This window comes from Vicugna pacos, chromosome 21 (genome assembly GCF_048564905.1).
Source record: "Vicugna pacos chromosome 21, VicPac4, whole genome shotgun sequence".
Taxonomy (NCBI): domain Eukaryota; kingdom Metazoa; phylum Chordata; class Mammalia; order Artiodactyla; family Camelidae; genus Vicugna; species Vicugna pacos.
Window position 1 is genome coordinate 15,293,999 of NC_133007.1, and position 17,952 is coordinate 15,311,950.

At 33.6% G+C, this 17,952-nt stretch overlaps 1 protein-coding gene and 1 pseudogene across 6 annotated transcripts in view; one reads left to right on the top strand and one right to left on the bottom strand.

Moving 5' to 3' along the window:
• Nucleotides 1–17,952, top strand: part of CCDC181 (coiled-coil domain containing 181) — a 28,228-nt gene that overhangs the window by 3,222 nt on the left and 7,054 nt on the right. For all 6 annotated transcript variants that reach the window (XM_072946169.1, XM_072946170.1, XM_031688739.2 and 3 more), the window contains 3 exons: nucleotides 1,805–1,941; nucleotides 4,443–5,393; nucleotides 7,547–7,693. In XM_072946169.1, the coding sequence (XP_072802270.1) occupies nucleotides 1,828–1,941; nucleotides 4,443–5,393; nucleotides 7,547–7,693 (1,212 nt within the window). In that variant the 5' untranslated portion in view covers nucleotides 1,805–1,827. The remainder of the gene's footprint in view (nucleotides 1–1,804; nucleotides 1,942–4,442; nucleotides 5,394–7,546; nucleotides 7,694–17,952) is intronic.
• LOC140687948 (small nuclear ribonucleoprotein G pseudogene) lies at nucleotides 10,266–10,497 on the bottom strand (annotated as a pseudogene).

Sequence of the window (17,952 nt, forward strand, 5' to 3'; positions counted from 1 at the left end):
TTCTTGGTGTAGGAGCAAGAGAAGGCAGGTATAGAAACAGAGTCCCAGTTGTTTGGGGCCCTGAAGATCATATTTCTACAGTTCTTTTGAAATTGGACCTGAAATTCTAAGTCCATTTAAAGAGCATTGCTCTTTTTGTTTTTGTTTACTCAGTAGCGGAAAGTATGCAGATTATTGCTGTATGTTTCTACCTTTGGGTATTCATGACAGTTAGACCTACATAAACAGTGTTCCCTTAGCCCTTTACCTTTTGAAAAGATAATGTGACATCAAACTGTCCCCTTCTCTCTCCTTCCAGACCCTTCAGGAGCACGTTTATGTTCAGGCCATACTGGAAAATTCCATGCACTTCCATGCTTGTTCTTTCTCATGCTGTTATTGTCTAGAATAACTGCTAAACTCTCGTACTCAGTATTCAAAACCCGTCCCAGCCTTCATTGATATTTCCAATTTTAGACTGGCTTAGTTGTGTCTTTATTCTTCCTTCCACAGTCCTTTATAATATACCTTCAGGGTCGAGGGTAGAGCTCAGTGGTAGAGTGTGTGTTTAGCATGCACAAGGTCCTGAGTTCAATCCCCAATACCTCCATTAAAAAAAAATATATATATATATATGTATATAAAATATATCTTCATTCCACTTACCTGCATTTTCAATTTATGTTTTTTGTCTACATTTTAAATTTATGTGTTTTGTTTTTGTCTGTCTTCTGTACGAGGGCTCAAGGGCATAATAATATTATGATCTTTATATGTATATATAAAATTATAATCTTTATAGGAATATTGTAGATATTCAATAAATATTTTTCAAAATTGTGTTATATATTCACGCATATACATATAGTATGCCAACCCACACAAAGACATGGGTAAAGACTTAAATGCTTCCTTTATTTGAAAAATTATGCACAAGAAATTAGCAGGGCTAGGAACTGACCTCAATTTGCTGATAACTTTAGTTTGTTTTCTTAAAAATGACTGAATTTATACACTGTTTTCATAAACATTTATTAACTTTCATCTGATATCCCTATTTGTTGTCATTGTCTTCTGCTACATAGGTTTAAAAAACCTCTCAGATCACAACTTATGCCATATAAATTACTAGAAGGATTGAGAAACTGAGGATAAGCATTGATAGAATCGTTTTTATTTGAACATAAGAAAATGTGAGTGAGACTAAAAAGATGATTCATCAGCTCTGACATGGACAAGGAGTTTTAATGATAGGCAGGGAATGTGGAAAATCCTTTAAACCTTGGAGAGTCTTCTTACCACCTTTTTTAGTCTCCTTGTAAATTAGGGTTTCAGGAATTGGGGTTAGGTGGGATGGTTGTTAGGAATGGTTCACCTAGAAAATATCTGGCCTTTGTCTTTCTTTTAGAGTATACAGATATGCTTATTCTGAATATACCATAACTTGTGTTTCTATATGTTAATTAGCTTACCATCAACATTAATCTCCATACTCCATACTCCCCCAAAAATAGACATAACATCTACCTTATCTCTTTTTGTTTGAAATGCATTTGTTTTATTTTTTTATTTTTTTAACATTTTTTATTGATTTATAATCATTTTACAATGTTGTGTCAAATTCCAGTGTTCAGCACAATTTTTCAGTCATTCATGGACATATACACACTCATTGTCACATTTTTTTCTCTGTGAGTTATCATTACATGTTGTGTATATTTCCCTGTGCTATACAGTGTTATCTTGTTTATCTATTCTACAGTTTTGAAATCCCAGTCTATCCCTTCCCACCCTCCACCCTACCTTATCTCTTATAATCTTATAGCATTATTCTTTAACAAACGGAAAATGGATGAAAATAAAGATAGTGATTCGAAGGACAGTGGAGACTATGAAGACGACTTTGAAAAAGACCTGGAGTGGCTAATTAATGAAAAAGAAAAAAGTGCCAGCATAATAGAGGTATATATAAATTGCCAATAGCATTAATAATACGTATATTAACAAAGTGCTTTGTAGTTCTTGAAGAGTTTCACATATATTACCTCATCTAAACCTCACAGAATTCCTTTGATATACATAAAGCGAGTATGATTATCTCCATCTTAGAGACGAGAAAATTGAGGCATAGAGAGTTTAAATGGTGTATCCTAAGGAATCGGGCTAATTATTGAGAGAGCAGGGATTAAGTTAGGCACTTAATAAAGTTAAAATTATCATTTAAAATTATAATTTACATAATATAAATAAATAATATAACTGAATGCATCAAAAGTAAAAACAGTTAATTTCTGCTTTATGTGAACTTGGATAATAGCATGAGGTTATACTTTTAATATATATGAAAAATAAAGCAAATCCTCAAAAACACTGTCTTTCAGCAAATATTTGAAACCTGAAGAGTGAATTAGCTCTTCAGGGGAATTGAATATACAGAAAAAAGTAAAGGGTCAAAGACTAAGCCATAAGAATATATGTAGGAAAAAGCAGATTCATTAAACATGATCATACACTACTTATCAGACATATAGAAGGGAAATCCAGAAAAATAAACTAGTTTCTGGGTCATAGAAGTTTCCTTCTTTCTTTACATATATATAGTGTGTATGTGTATCTATATATAATACATGTATGTATGTGTATGTGTTTATATATACATGCAATTGACCCTATATTAATAATTATGTATTATATATAGATGTATATAATATAAGTCATGTCAATAAATAGAGAATAATGAAGAAAAGGATCAAGACTGGAATAAGAATAGGTACCTTTAGAGGGAAAATAATCAGAGTGGCTACAGAATAAGCCAGGTTTAAGAGACTTAAGTAAAAGACTACAAGGAAATGAAGGCAGCAGGTTTTACATCACAAACTTCTCTTCGTTCCTGCTTGCTTTCTTATGCAATGGGATAGACGATATTTGAAAAAGGCAACAGAGTCAAAAGTGAAGACTTTTCTAAGATGGCTTTTACATGGGAGTTTTATACATCTTTAATAGAAGAATAATCAGAGTGACTAGCCGTAGAGATACCCAGAGATACCAATGCTGAACACCAAGGTCTTATGCCTGGAAGGGTGTGAGATCCACACACAGGGTGATAGAGTTAGAGAAGTGATAATGGTAATTCATTGTTTTATTTCTCTATTCAGCAAAAAGTAATGATCACCTACCATGTGTCAGAGGCTGGTCTAGGTGCTGGGGATATAGCAGTGGTCAAAACAAAGTGTTCTAATGAATCTGGTTCATTCCAATGGATTATTACAGTCCCTTCTTTTGAAGCTGGTAGGAAGTATGGACGGCAGAGCTTGAGACAGGGATGAGGGTCAGGGGAAGATTTCATTATAAAAAGTGGCAGTTTTATTGTAGTGGGTTTTAGAAAGACGTGAAAGCCAAAGGAGTCTCCAGAAACAGATGCTGTAGGAATGAACCCCAGAATCAAATCAGGCTAAAAAGAACCACTATAATACAGAGGTCTTATTTAATCTGAATTATTTGATAGTCATTTTAGGGGGCCAGGTTTATTTGCTTATTGGATGTATAGCAGTGTTGTACAGGTTAGGAAGAGGAGGCAGTCAAAAATGATGACTGTTATCCAGTAAAAGAGGAAGATAATTTTAATGGGTTTAAGACAGTGAGAAATAGTAGCTCCCATATAACTCTTTCAGGGGAGAAAACTGCCTGAGAAAGAGGTAAATTAAATATTTTAGGTGCAAAGTGTTTGATAGAGGAGGATGTATGTATGTGGGAGAGATGCTAGTTAAGAAGCCATCAGTTAGAAACATATGTGGAGAAAAGTTTTGTAATGTGATAATAACAGTGTATGGTTCATGTGGCATTAAGTTAAAAGAAGTAAGACCAAATTATGATGGTGTTTAACATAGATTATTGGAGCCTCTGAAAATAGTTGAGGAAGGAAAATCTGATCTAGAGGGAAAACTTGACCTGAAATTTGGGTGTAGGTCCTGCAGAAAATAGCAATAATAATCTGAAAAGATGGTAAGAGCTTCAAAATGATTAGTATTTGACCAGAGGCAGTGACTTCTTAATGGTTCTGGGGAGAAAGATACTCTTTTTGAAAAATACAAATATTACAAAGAGAAAACATTTTAAAATATATTGTTCTGAAAATGTAAAAGGAAGAAAATTTTAGAGAGGGAAGAATATGAAAATAATATTGTGCTATTTGTAGTTATCTTTTTATATATTAGCATAAAATTAAAAAAATATCAATATAGTACTTGAATATCAAATTCAAATTTAGAGAAGTGCTTTCCCCTTGGAATGCTCATAAATATGTTAGAAAATTCTGAGTGAAGTATGAGCAGGAAGCATGTTAATTTTCCCATTCATAAGATAAATCACATGAATATGAAAATCCATTTTGGATTGTCTATGTATAAATGGATAAAGAGTCTCAATTTTTGTTGAAAGAGAATCTCACCTCTCTCTGTTTTTAGATGGCTTGTGGGAATGAAGAGAATATTAACCAAGATTTAAAAGAGAATGAAACAGAAATCGAACAGAGCAACCAGCTTTCTGATCCTGACAAATCTTTGAAGGATGAAGTATCACCAAGAAGAAATGACTTCATTTCTGTACCAAGTATTCAACCTTTGGATCCCATATCAGATTCAGACAGTGAAAACTCTTTACAGGAATCCAGACTGGAAAGCCAGCAAGACCTGGAGGAGGAAGAGGATGAAGAAGTAAGGAGATATATTATGGAGAAAATTATACAAGCCAACAAACTTCTACAAAATGAAGAACCTGTGAATAATAAAAGGGAACGAAAACTTAAGTTCAAGGACAAATTAGTTGATTTGGAAGTTCCTCCTCTTGAAGACACTGATACTTACAAAAATTATTTTGAAAATGAAAGTAATATGTCTGGAAAACTGTCACAGTTACATATTTCCAATGAATTTGGGCAAGAAAATGTGCTCCTGTCACTCACTGATGGAAATGGTGAAGAAAACAAGGATAGGAAAATACTAGTAGAGAGAGATGGAAAGTTTGAACTTCTGAATTTACAAGACATTGAGAGTCAGGGATTTTTGCCCCCCATTAATAATGTTAATAGTACAGATAATGAACCTCAACAGTTGTCACCCAGATCTTCCAATTCATCTGTCAGTGGAGTCAAGAAGGAAGAGCCAATAGCAAAGAGTCATGCTATTTCTCACTCATCAACGGAAGAGCCGCTGGCTTACATCCCTCAGCCACCACCCAACCCCAAGACTCATCCAGACTCTGCTGCCAACTCAGATAGAAGTAAGGGGAATGGAAAATCTAATCACAGGACACAGTCTGCAAATATATCTCCCGTGACCTCAACATATTGTCTTTCTCCTCGACAGAAGGAACTGCAAAAACGGTTAGAACAAAAGAGAGAAAAGCTAAAGAGAGAGGTGAGACCACAAATGGGCATTATATTGAAAGTAGAATATGTTTTCATGTGTTATAAATGCAGTAGGAATTGAAACAATTCTTTCAATTATTGGATATATTTGCTTGCTTGTTTTGTCTGTTGTTAGATTAAGTGGTTAAGTGTTAAGAATGTATATTTATATAACAAACACCACGATTACCTTTGTCCTTTCTTGTAAGGATCACAAAAGCATAGTGATGAATGACATATGTTACAGCCAGAGATCTCAATGATGGCTTCATCCGAGCTTTTTGTTCTAAAGGTGCGGTTCAGAGAGGTTAAGTGACTGCTGAAAGTAATCTTGATAGGTGAGAATCAGATGTCAGATGGAAAAATGAAAAATGAAGGCACAAAATGTTGGGTTTTAGGAGGCAGTAGGTAGAATTAGATTATAATTCTCTGGGTGTGTGTGTGTGTGTGTGTGTGTATTTCATATATTGCTCATGCCTGCTAATGGAAGACATTTTCACATACTGAGCTGTGGAGAAGTCATTCTGGCTTATGTATGATTTGTCTTGAACTTTATGCTAAGACAGCCTGTCTTATGGCCTGTCAAACATACATCATACATATGTTTTAACCATTAAAACGAAGAAGAATGTATTTACCAGATTGTTTAGAATGTCCACTTTGAAGACAGGATAAATGTTCTCCCCTTTCCCATGACACCAATGCTAGTACTCCTTTGAAGATGAGATTCCCTTCCCAGACACCAGGGTCATACTGATTCATTGTGTAATTATTCATCTGTCTCTTTTGAAATCTTAAAAGAATGTACCCCTGTCATGTTTGATGTTTGTTCTTTGTTCTAAAAAGATCTAAATGTAAAATTTAATCTTTGATAAATTCACATTTTCTATAGTGTAAGCTCCTTTAGGGCTTAGGAAATAGTATATAGGTATTTAAAAAGATATTTTATGCTGTTAATTGTATAGAATTGTTTCTTTCCTTCCTACATTTTATTCAATCAAAAAAAAAAAGGGGGCCTTGCTATATATATTGTCAAAAGCAAGGAAAGAACTCTGATTTTCATTATTTGACACAGTTTAAGCATGAATTTATAATTTAGTTTATTAAAATGCTAAAGTTTTAGCATTAGAAGAGATTTAAGAGTTGTTAATGTAACTTCATTTAATAGATGAGAATTCTGAGTTAAGGGGTTTGCCCAAATGGACACAGTATGATGGCAGTATGATTGTTCCTCAGGTCTCCTAACTCCTAGCTTAGTGCTGTTCCCACTGTGACATGCTGCTTTGCTCCCAGTAACTATTTTATAGCTCTTCATAACTGGTTTAAGTACTTTCCTTCAAGGTAAAGTAACTCTTTTATAATATTAGCTGAATAATTCAGTTTAAAAAATTCATTTTGTTCTTATTATCTAATTGAAAATTTTTCTGACAGCAAAAATGTTACTTTATGAGTATACACTAGTTGAAAGTATTTGTAGACGTTATAATATAAAAAACTCAAACACATATAAAGGTACAGTTAACCCCTTGTACTCAGATAACTCAGATTTAAAAGTCACCAAGATTTTGGCATATTTGCTTCATCTCCTCCTTTTTTGGCTGAGGTATTTTTAAAGCAAGGCCTAGACAACACATCATTGCTCATTTGTACACTTCAGAAATGACTGTACACTTCACAAAGAAAATGATTATAGGATTTTGTTTTGTAAACACAAAGTCTTGTGTCACAATTAACAAATTTAACAATAATGTAAAAATGTTTCAGACATTTATAGTGCTATAGACACCATATAGTGCTTCTAGAGCATGGTGGTTTCTTTTTTTTTTCTTTTGCAATTTGAGGAGTTAAATACCAAAAGTAAACTAGGAAGTGAAGGAGAGATCCAAGGATGTATGCATTGTACATCTATCTGTGTAATTGTAGATTCTGTCTCTGCAATTTAATTTATCTAGAAAGTCTTTTTTTTTCTAATCAAATTATAGGCCCTTTTTTTTCGTTTTTTGTTTTTGTTTGTGTGTTTTTAGGGGTAGGCTCAATCTTCAGATGGAAATTTATAGGGGCAGGGAATCCTAAAGTCAGATCTCAAAATGTATTTCTCTACTTTGATAACTCATGTAATTTTATTGACTTTTCATTAATGTCTTTTGGTATTTTTTCCACTAGGAAGAACAAAGGAGAATAGAAGAAGAGAAAGAAAAGAAAAAAGAGAATGACATGGTGTTTAAAGCATGGTTGCAGAAGAAGAGAGAGCAGGTTATAGAAATGAGGAGAATTCAGCGAGCAAAGCAAATTGAAGACATGAGCAGTAGAGTAAGTAAAACTTTTCTGTGAAAAGTTCATACAGATGTGAAAGCTTAACTTATTTACAGAAAGAAATCTGATTATCAGACTAAAAACCTATGGAAGAAGTAGGAAAAGTGGTCCAAGAACTACCCTTGCAAAAATGCGAAAGATGTAACATGCAGATAACTTTACAACTGAATCTAAGAAGCCTTGTAAAAATCAAATGATTCCTATTTAACTCAAATGTTTATAGCACAGAAAATGGAAAACTACAAATTCATTTTTTCAAGAGAGTAAAACTTTGATATTCAAGTAAGACAAAGATAACACACACATACACGAAACCCTACAGACTGGTCTCACTTAAGAATAGATGTATAGAAATCTTAAGTGAAAACTAACAAATTAGACACACCGAATTATTTATTTTTTTAATTTGGAAATATACAGAAAACCCAAGATAAAGTAAAAAAAAATCATCTCTATCCTCACTATTAAAAAATGTATATAAAGTAAAAATGGAAAATTCAACCCTATACCCTTCCAGGCTCATCTCCCGGTGGTTCCAGGCTCATCTCCCGGTGGTAACCACTTTTAGCTGTGTGGTGCAAACCCTTCCGGGTCTTATTTGTATTTACATCTTTACATGACAAAAACTTATTACACAGTTTTTTTTTTCCACTTATTCATCAAGGACATATTTCTAGGTCATTTCACTTAGATTTATCTTTTCAAATAGCTGCATGATATTTTATTGTTCAGAGGTAATTTATTCAATTATTCCTCATTTGTGAATATTTTGATTGGTTCCAATATTATTCTGTTAAATTAACAATGCTGAGTGAACATATGCATTCTGTAGGACTATATCAGTATTCTGTAGGAGAGCTTCTTAAGAGTAGAATTTATGACTTACTTAATTATTTATATCCAGTAGAATTTATGACTTACTTAATTATTTATATCCAGAATGAAAGTTGTGGTTAAATATGCAAAATTAGCCTCCTAAATGGTTATTTCAATTCATAGTCCCTTCAGCAGTATGTAAGAGTGAATGTTTAACACATCCTGTCTAACATTGTATTATAGTTTATTTTCTTAAATTTTCCTCAAGTTAAAAATATACAAGTGTGTATGAGCATGTGTGTATTCTGTGAGTTTTTTATTTATAGTCTTTTCTTTTTTTTCAATTTCATTTTTCTTACTGCATTGTATATTAGGAATTTTAATCCTTTGTCTATTATATCTGTCATAAATATATTCTCTTAGACTGACAATGTATTTTTTACATTGTTTATTATGCCACTTGTAGAAATTTTTAGCTTTTAAAAATCTTAGGATGGGCAGTACCTTTTCAGGTGAGACACAAAAACCACAAATTAAAAGAGAAAATATTGAGAAATTTGACAACTATATAGTAAAATAATAGTATACTATAAGCAGGTAAGATTTATTTTAGGAATGAAATTAAATGGATCAATAACAACAAATCTATTAATATATTCAGTATATCAGTAGGTAGATAAAAGAATATGTGGTTATCTTAAAGGATATAGAAAATATATTTATTAATATTTACTATAATTAAATTTTTCTAATCAAATGTGGATTACAGTATAAATACTATCTTAGGAAATACTATAGGCATACCCATTAAAGTCAGAGACAGGTAAATCTCCCCTCTATGTTAAATAATTTTATTCTAGGAGTTCTATCCAACTTATTAAGGGAAAAGGAAATGAGGTGTAAGTATTAGCAAAGTGATCTTTTGTATATAAACATACCAAAATTCATAGTCTTTCTATATTACAGCAAAACCTCATAGAAAAACATAAAAGGAAAAGGGATTTAGGAATATATAAAATACTTTGAGCTAAACAGGAATGTGTAGGACCTCTTGGAAAATACAGGACACCTTTGCAAGGGACCAAAAAGATGGCTTTGATAAATGAAAACAAATATAATATTCCTGGATGGGTGGGCTAAACATTATAAATATATGAGTTGTTTGCTAAATGAAAACAAATATGATACTCCTATAATATTCCTAGATGGATGGACTAAATACCACAAAGTTTTGGGTTCCCTCAAATTTATCTTTATATTGAATGTAATATCCGTTAAAAACTGACTAGAATTTTGAAAATTGTTGTCTTAATTTACATTATTAAAGCAAAACTTTTGAATTTTCCAATTGAAAAAAATGGGCAATAGTAAGCTTACATATGAATAAATATGGATGGCCATAGTATATGAAAAAAAGATGCAAATTTGATATCAATCAAAGAAATCAAATCAAAATAAAAGAAATGCCAATTTAAAATTTTTTATGTATTCAGTAAATATTTTTTAACTGCTTACTATATGATAGATGCTGTTCCATGTACAGAATTGTAGTCCTGAGCAAAATAAGTCTGTTTTATAGAGCTCATCTAGTAAGGATGGAAAACAAATTTTTTTTTAACTATTACAAAAGTTTATTTCACAAAAAAGATTCAGTAAGAAAATGTACATGACCCAATTTTAATTGCAGTAAAAGGTGGAGAAGAGGAGGGGACACGTGGAAGCAGTTGATTTCTGTGGTGAACATAGCCATTGTTCATACTAATTCTGAGGCTTCTAACATGATGATATTATTTCCTAGTATTACCACCATTCCAGTGTTGTTCTGTTGACCACTAGTTGCTGTCTCCACACAGTCATCTATCACAAGATTCATAAAGGGATCAAATCCCCAAAATATTTGTTGGACATGTCTCCCCACTATTTAATTTCAGTGATAACTTCTTGTCCATAAATTTCTTCAACTTGGGAGGGTGAGCTTTGCTCATCATGTCCACTCAGCAAGCTCAAAAGATGCCTCCAAATACAGTCTGTGTTGTCCCTCGTGCTCCAGCCCCCACCCCAAATTAATTCTAAATACAAAATAAATTTTTATAGTGATGAATGCTATGGAAAAAAAGAGCTATGAGAGATCATAATGAGGGAAATAAATGTATATTGGTAGTTCAGGAGAGGGTTTTCTTTTTTTCTTTATTTTATTTTATTTTTTACCAATAGAAAAGAGTTTTATTTGTCTATTTCCCTTTTAGTTCCAATGGATTTTGCTTCATGCATTTTAGTGTTGTCTGTATGCATTTATGAATCTGTGTCTTCCTGATGAATGACATTTCGCATTATGGAATGCCTTTCTAATCTTGAAGTCTACTTTGTCTGATGTGAATGAAGCCAAACTAGCCTTCTTACGCTTATCATTTGCATATTCTATCTTGTTTCATATTTTACTGTCAGTTTATCTGTCTTTATGCTTGAAGGGTTATTTGTGCAAACAGCATACATTTGGATCTCCTAATCCAGGAATTATTCTTTTAACTGGAGTTCATTATATTTAATTGTAATTAATGATATGGTAGGTTTTAAGTTTACTGTCTTGATATCTGCTTTCTATTTTTTCCATTTGATTTTAGCTCCATTATTCATCTTTTTTCTACCTTCTTAATAGATTAATCAAGTATTTAAAAATACTCCATTTTATTTTCTTATTGGCTTTTAGCTATAGTGTTTTGAAATTTTTTTTAAGTCATTGCTTTAGGGATTATAATATGTATATCCTAAATGTATCAGAAATATATTGTTTATGAAGGGTTGTTTTTAAATTGAATATGGAATTTTGGGCTGACAGGTTTCTTTTCCCTTTCAGCACTTTACGCCTGGTGTTCATTGGTTTCCTGACATTCACTGTTTTTAAGCAGAAGTCAGTTCTTATCATTGTTCCCTTGTATGTAATGTTCTTTTTTCTACGGCTACTTTAACTTTTTCTGATATGGATTTCAGCAGTTTATTGTATGTGCAACTTTCTTTGAATTTGCCTGACTTGAGCTTTGCTGAGCTTCTTGGATCAGTAGGCTGGTGTTTTATACCAAATTTGGGAAACTTTTGGCTACGATTTTTACAAACTTTTTCTGCCCCATTACCTTTCTCTCATTTTCTGAAAGTCCATTTTCACACATGATAGAACACTAGCAGCTATCTCACATATTACTAAGGTTCTGTTGGTTAAAATGTTTTTTCTTTGTTCAGTTTAAATAATTTCTATTGACCTGTCATCAGGCATTGACACATTCTTCTGCAGTGTCCAGTCTACTGTTAAGCTCATTCAGGAAATTTTGGTTGTTTTTGTTCGTCTTTTAAGTTTCTATTTTTTTGTGTGTGATTTTTTTAGATGTATTGAGATATAATAAATAAATAAAATTGTAAGATAAAGTGTACAATATGATGACTTGATACACATACACATTATGAAAGAATTCTCTCCATTAAGTTAATTAACATATACCTCACCAGATATTTACCTCCTTCCCATTTTGGTGAAAAGATTTAAGTTCTACTCTATTGACAAAGTTAAATTATGTAAAATAGTGTTATCAACTATACTCACCATGTTACATATTAGATCCTCATACTTTTTCCTCCTTATAATGGAAAGTTTATACCTTTTTACCAACCTCTTCCTATTTCTCCCAACCCCCAACCCCTAGTAAGCACCACTATACTGTTCATTTCTATGAACTAGACTTTTTAAAACATTTTTTATTGAGTTATAGTCATTTTACAATGTTGTGTCAAATTCCAGTGTAGAGCACAATTTTTCAGTTATAAATGAACATACATACATTCATTGTCACATTCTCTTTCGCTGTGAGCCACCACAAGATCCTGTATATACTTCCCTGTGCTACACAGTACAATCTTGTTTATCTATCTATTCTACATTTTGAAATCCCAGTCTGTCCCTTCCCACCTCCCATCCCCCTGGCAACCACAAGTTTGTATTCTATGTCTATGAGTCTGTTTCTGTTTTGTATTTATGTTGCCTTTTTTTTTTTTTTAGATTCCACATATGAGCAATCTCATATGTTATTTTTCTTTCTCTTTCTGGCTTACTTCACTTAGAATGACATGCTCCAGGAGCATCCATGTTGCTGCAAATAATGCTATGTTGTCATTTTTGTGGCTGAATAGTAGAACTAGACTTTTTTTAAAAAAAAGATTCCACATATGAATGGTGCCATGCAATATTTGTCTTTCTCTGTCTGGCATATTTCACTTATAATAATGTCCTCCAGGTTCAGGTTCAACCATGGTATTGCAAATGATAGAATTTACTTCTTTTTTAAGGCTGAATAATATTCCTGTGTGTGTGTGTGTGTATGTATCTCATTTTCTTGATCCAGTCATTCATCAACAGACATTTAGGTTGTTTTCATACTTTGGCTATTGTGAACAACAATGCAGTGAACATGAGAGTGCAGCTCTCTCTTTGAGATAACGGTTTTGCTTCCTTTAGGTATATACCCAGAAGTGTGATTATTGGATCATATAATAATTCTATTTTAATTTTTTAAGGAACCTCCACATCCTTGCCAGCATTCATCTCTCATCTTTCTGATAATAGCTATGCTAAGAAGTATGAGGTGATATCTCATGGTGGTTTTCATTTGCATTTTTCTGATGATTAGTGATACTGGGCACCTGTTCATGTACTTGGTGGCCATTTGTGTATCTTCTTTGGAAAAAAATGTCTGTTTAAGTCGTTTGCCCATTTTATAATTGGGCTGAATTTTTGTTTGTTTGTTTGCTTTTGAGTTATATGAATTCCTTGTACATTTTAGATATTAGCCTCTTATTGGAAATGTGGTTTGCAACTATTTTTTCTCAGTCACTTGGTTGCCTTTTCATTTTGTTGACTGTTTCCTTTGCTGATCACAAGCTTTTTAGTTTGATGTAATCTCATTTAAAAATTTTTGTAAATGTTGCCTTTGCTTTTGGTGTAAAATCCAAAAAAATCATTTCTAAGAACAATGCCAAGGAGCTTATCCTCGATGTTTCTAGGAGTTGTACTGTTTCAGGTCTTACACACAAGTCTTTAATCCATTTTTGAATTGATTTTTATGTGTGGTGTAAAGTAGGGATCCAATTTCATCTTTTGCATGTGACAGTTCAGTTTTACCAGTTCCATTGATTGAAGAGACTGTCCTTTCCCCATTGTTATTTTTGGTTCCTTTGTTGAAAATTAGTTGATCATATACACATGGATTTCCTGATTGTTTTAAAGTCCAAATGTGTGTAAATCATAATAGGTATGTCATCTCAGGATTTGATATAGGAAAATGGGGCATGAGAGGATGGCCATGTCCTGGGTCTTGGACAAGTCCCTGGAATGTGCCCCATCAAGTGAGTGTCCTTGGCTTTGTACAGGAAAGAACTCAAGAGTGAGCCATAGTTGAGCAAAAGTATATTTATTCAGAGAGATACATACTCCATAGACAGAATGCAGACCTTGTCAAAAGGCAAGAGAAAAGGCCACAAGATGTAGAGTTGTTAGTTTTTATGAACCCGGTTATCTCATATGCTAACCAGTGGGAGGACTATTCCAACTACTTTGGGGAAGGTTGGGGATTCCCAGGAATTGGGCTGTCGCCCACTTTTTGACCTTCTATGGCTAGCCTTGGAACTCTCATGATGCCTGTGGGAGTGCTTGCTATTTTGTATGCTAATATATTACCATGAGTGCATAATGAAGCTCAAGGTCTACTGAAAGTCAAATCTCCTGCCATCTTGGGCCTCAGGGTCTATTGGGAGTTGACTTTGCTGCCATCTTGGTACTAATTGCTGTGTCATTCCTTTAATGGCTGTGCCCTGCCCTCTTCCCTCTTGTCTGATATTGCCTACCTTTTTCTATAGATCGTGAATTCTCTGTATGTCTGGTGATTTTTTATTGTGTAATAGACTGTATGACTCTTTAGTTGTAGGGAGTCTAGATTACATTATTTTCCTTTGAAAGGTATTAAGTTTGGTTCTGATAGGAAGTTAAATTAGTATTGGATCCTCTTGATCCTGTCAGATATGGCTCTATGCTTTATTGTGATGGGGTCTGTTTAGGTTTTGTCCTTAGTTCTAGGGCGTGGCCCTTGCTGTAGGATGTGATCCTTACTCCCAAAGCAAGGCCCCTCTGTGGTTGTATGTGGGTGCCAAAGGACTCAGTGAAGTATTCCCACTCTGACCGGACTGGGACTCCAGTGTCTCCCTCTGTGCAGCTTCTGTTGTCTTTATCGCTCACAGCAGCTGCTCTCTGCTAGAGCTTCCAGAGCCTCACTCTGTGCCTGCACAGCCCAGTCCTTGCCAAGGCCTAAGGGAAGCCCCTACACAGACTTCTGGATTCTTCTTCTGCATGGCTCTTTTCTTTCCAGCACCCTGCCCTACATATCCAACTGTCCCAGTAGCCCCAAACTCCCGTTTGTTCTCATAAGCCCAGTAAGATTTTTCACTGCTCCGTGCTAAGGCTTCACCTGCCTATGTTGTGGTCAGTGAAAATGTCACTGAGAGCTAGGGTGAGCCTAGGGCTTATATCATGTATTTTTCTTTTCTCAGCAAATCACAGCTGCCACATGTATTTTGTCTAGTTTTATAGTTGATTCGAGTAGGAGGTTAAGCCTTATACCAGTTACTCCATCATGGCTGGATGTCACGTATATATGTATGTATGTATTCTTTTATCAGAGTTTAATCTATTGGTAATAATTTTTATAATTTATCTTTGATCTTTAAAGTTCTTTCTGTTTTTTATATTTTCTTATAATTTCTTTCTATTTTGGTTCCCCCTAATATAGATAATCATTTGCTATTACCTTATGCAGTGGTTTCATGGACAGCCTTTTAAATTCTGCTTCAATTTACCTTAAATTTTAAAAACATATTCTTAAATCTTTATTAAAGTAAATATAACATAAATGGAGATTCTGATTCTCCTTTGAGGAAGATAAGGGTTTTGGGATCTATATGCCCTTTTCCCCCTCATTTTTTTTTTTAACTCTGAGAGGATCATTCTCATCATTTTTCATTAAAACTTAAAAAAAAAATGTAACCCTGCAAACAACATTTAAAAGTATTCTTTGTATTTTTGAATAGATAATACAAACATATAGTTCAGAAATCAAAAAGTACAAAGAATTTTCTCCTACCCAATTTCCCTGCTTATAAATTCTCCTTTTCCAATAACAACCAGTGTTACACCAATTTTTTGTGCTTCCTCTCAAGGATATTTTCAACAAATATGTAAGCATGTATGAATATAGAATCATACTCTATACATGGATTTGCTCCTTTACTTTTTCACTGAATATTCCTTAGAGATCATTCCATATTGGTATGTATATGGAGCCTTTAAATAATTACATATTTATTTATTTATAATAGTTTTCTATTATATGGATAGATCATAGTTTATTTGATCATTACCTTATTATTATTGAAATTTTTCTAATCTTTTGGTATTATAAACAATGTTACAGTCATTATCTTTATATATATATTAATTTGCAAATATAAAAGTTTAAATAGAGGATACATTTGAGGAAGTAGAATTGCTCAGTATTCCTTTTTAAAATTTTGACAGATATTGCCAAATTGCTCCCCAGAGTTGTGCCACTTTGTACTTACTCTCGTCAGTGGTGTAGGATAGTGACGATATCCCTACACCCTTATTAAGAAATGTGCTCTCAAATGTTTTCATCTTTACCAGTCCAATAGGTAGGAAATGTTATTTGATTGCAGTGTTATTATCAGTGAGACTGAACATCTATGAGCTGTTGGAATTCTCTCTTCATAGAAAAATCCTTTGTCAACTTTTCTGTTAGGAATATTTGTCCTTTCTTTTTGGTTTACGGGAACTCTTATGCATTATGAAAACCAATTCTTTGAGAGATTTGCTACATTACATTGTTTGTTTTTATTTCCCTTTTTTTGTGATGCAGAAATGCTTGCTTTTATATGGTTTGATTTATAAAACCATAAAAGAAATCCTAAAAAATTTTTAAACAATCATTTAAAGCATGACATAGTATTCAGTCTGTGAGCAAATTCTGTCAGTTCTATACTTAAAATACATCCGGAGCCCCACCACCCTAATCCAAACTACTTTGTCTGTTTCCTGGACTGTTGCAAAAGCCTAATAACTAGTCTCCCTTCTACTTGGCCTGCCGCATCCCAGTCTGTTTTCCATATAGCAGCCAGAGCAGTGCTTCTAAAATGAACAGAGCGTGTCATTTATGCTTAGAAAAAACCTTCAGTGGTTTCTCATCTCAAAATAAAATCTCAGTTTCTACCCTAGCCTCCAAGGTGGTGCATTATCTGATCCCTGTTACTTCTCTGACTTCATCTTCTACCACTCTCCATCCACTTTGCTACAGCTTCACTGTGACTTCTTTGCTATTTGTTGAACCTGCCAAATATAATCCCTTCTCAGATCCCTTATTCTGTTACCACTGCTTGAAATACGTTTTCTCAAGACTTCCCATAACTGGATCCCACTGTTTCTCTAAATACCATCTTTTCTCTTCACTTCTCCCATTATTACTCTCTCCTTACCATACTTATCTTTTGAATCTGACATGTCAATTGATCATATATTTTCACCCTCTTATCTAGAATAACACTGTCCAATACAACTTTCTGTGATGATGGTAATATTCTATATCTATACTGTCTAATAAAGTAGCCACTAGTCACAATGTGGCTTTTAAGTACTTGAAATGTAGCAAATGTGACTGAGGCATTGAATTTTAAATTTTATTTAAGTAGCTACATGTGACTAGTGGCTACTGTGTTGTACAGTGTAGATATAGAATTTATGGGAAAGGGATGAGAAAGGGAACCTTGTTTTTTTTTTTTCACTGCTGCATCCCAGTACCTAATGTGCCTGTGGATATTCTATGCAGTAGATACTCTGTAAATATCTGTTTAATGAACAAATAAACAGCAACACCCTTTAATCCTGTTCATCTCTGAATTCTTAATGCTTTTGATCTATAATTCTGAATTGAACAGTTTTTAGTCATCTCCAGACATTCCCAAACATTAGATGTTTAGCAGTGATCCTGTAGGTTCATGGAACCTCCTCACAAAGTTTTGCATTGTACATCAAAGATCCTAAGTTGCATAAATGATATAAATTAGACTGGAGCATACTTGGCGACGTGGGTGACAGATAAAGGGAAATGCAGGGTGTAGGAGGTGGTCTTTTCTATCACAGAGCTCATATTTGGTGACAGTATTAAATGAGTGCATCTTTTCCTTTTATGTTCTAGCCAGGCATCCATATAACGAGTCATGCTTTTCCCAAGGCTGAAGAGCCCCCATATCTGTCCCTTTGCTCTCTTCACCCTCTCAAATAAGAGCTCTTTCAACTTTCAAAAATTCCCTGAAGATAGTACCCATCACAAAGTTTG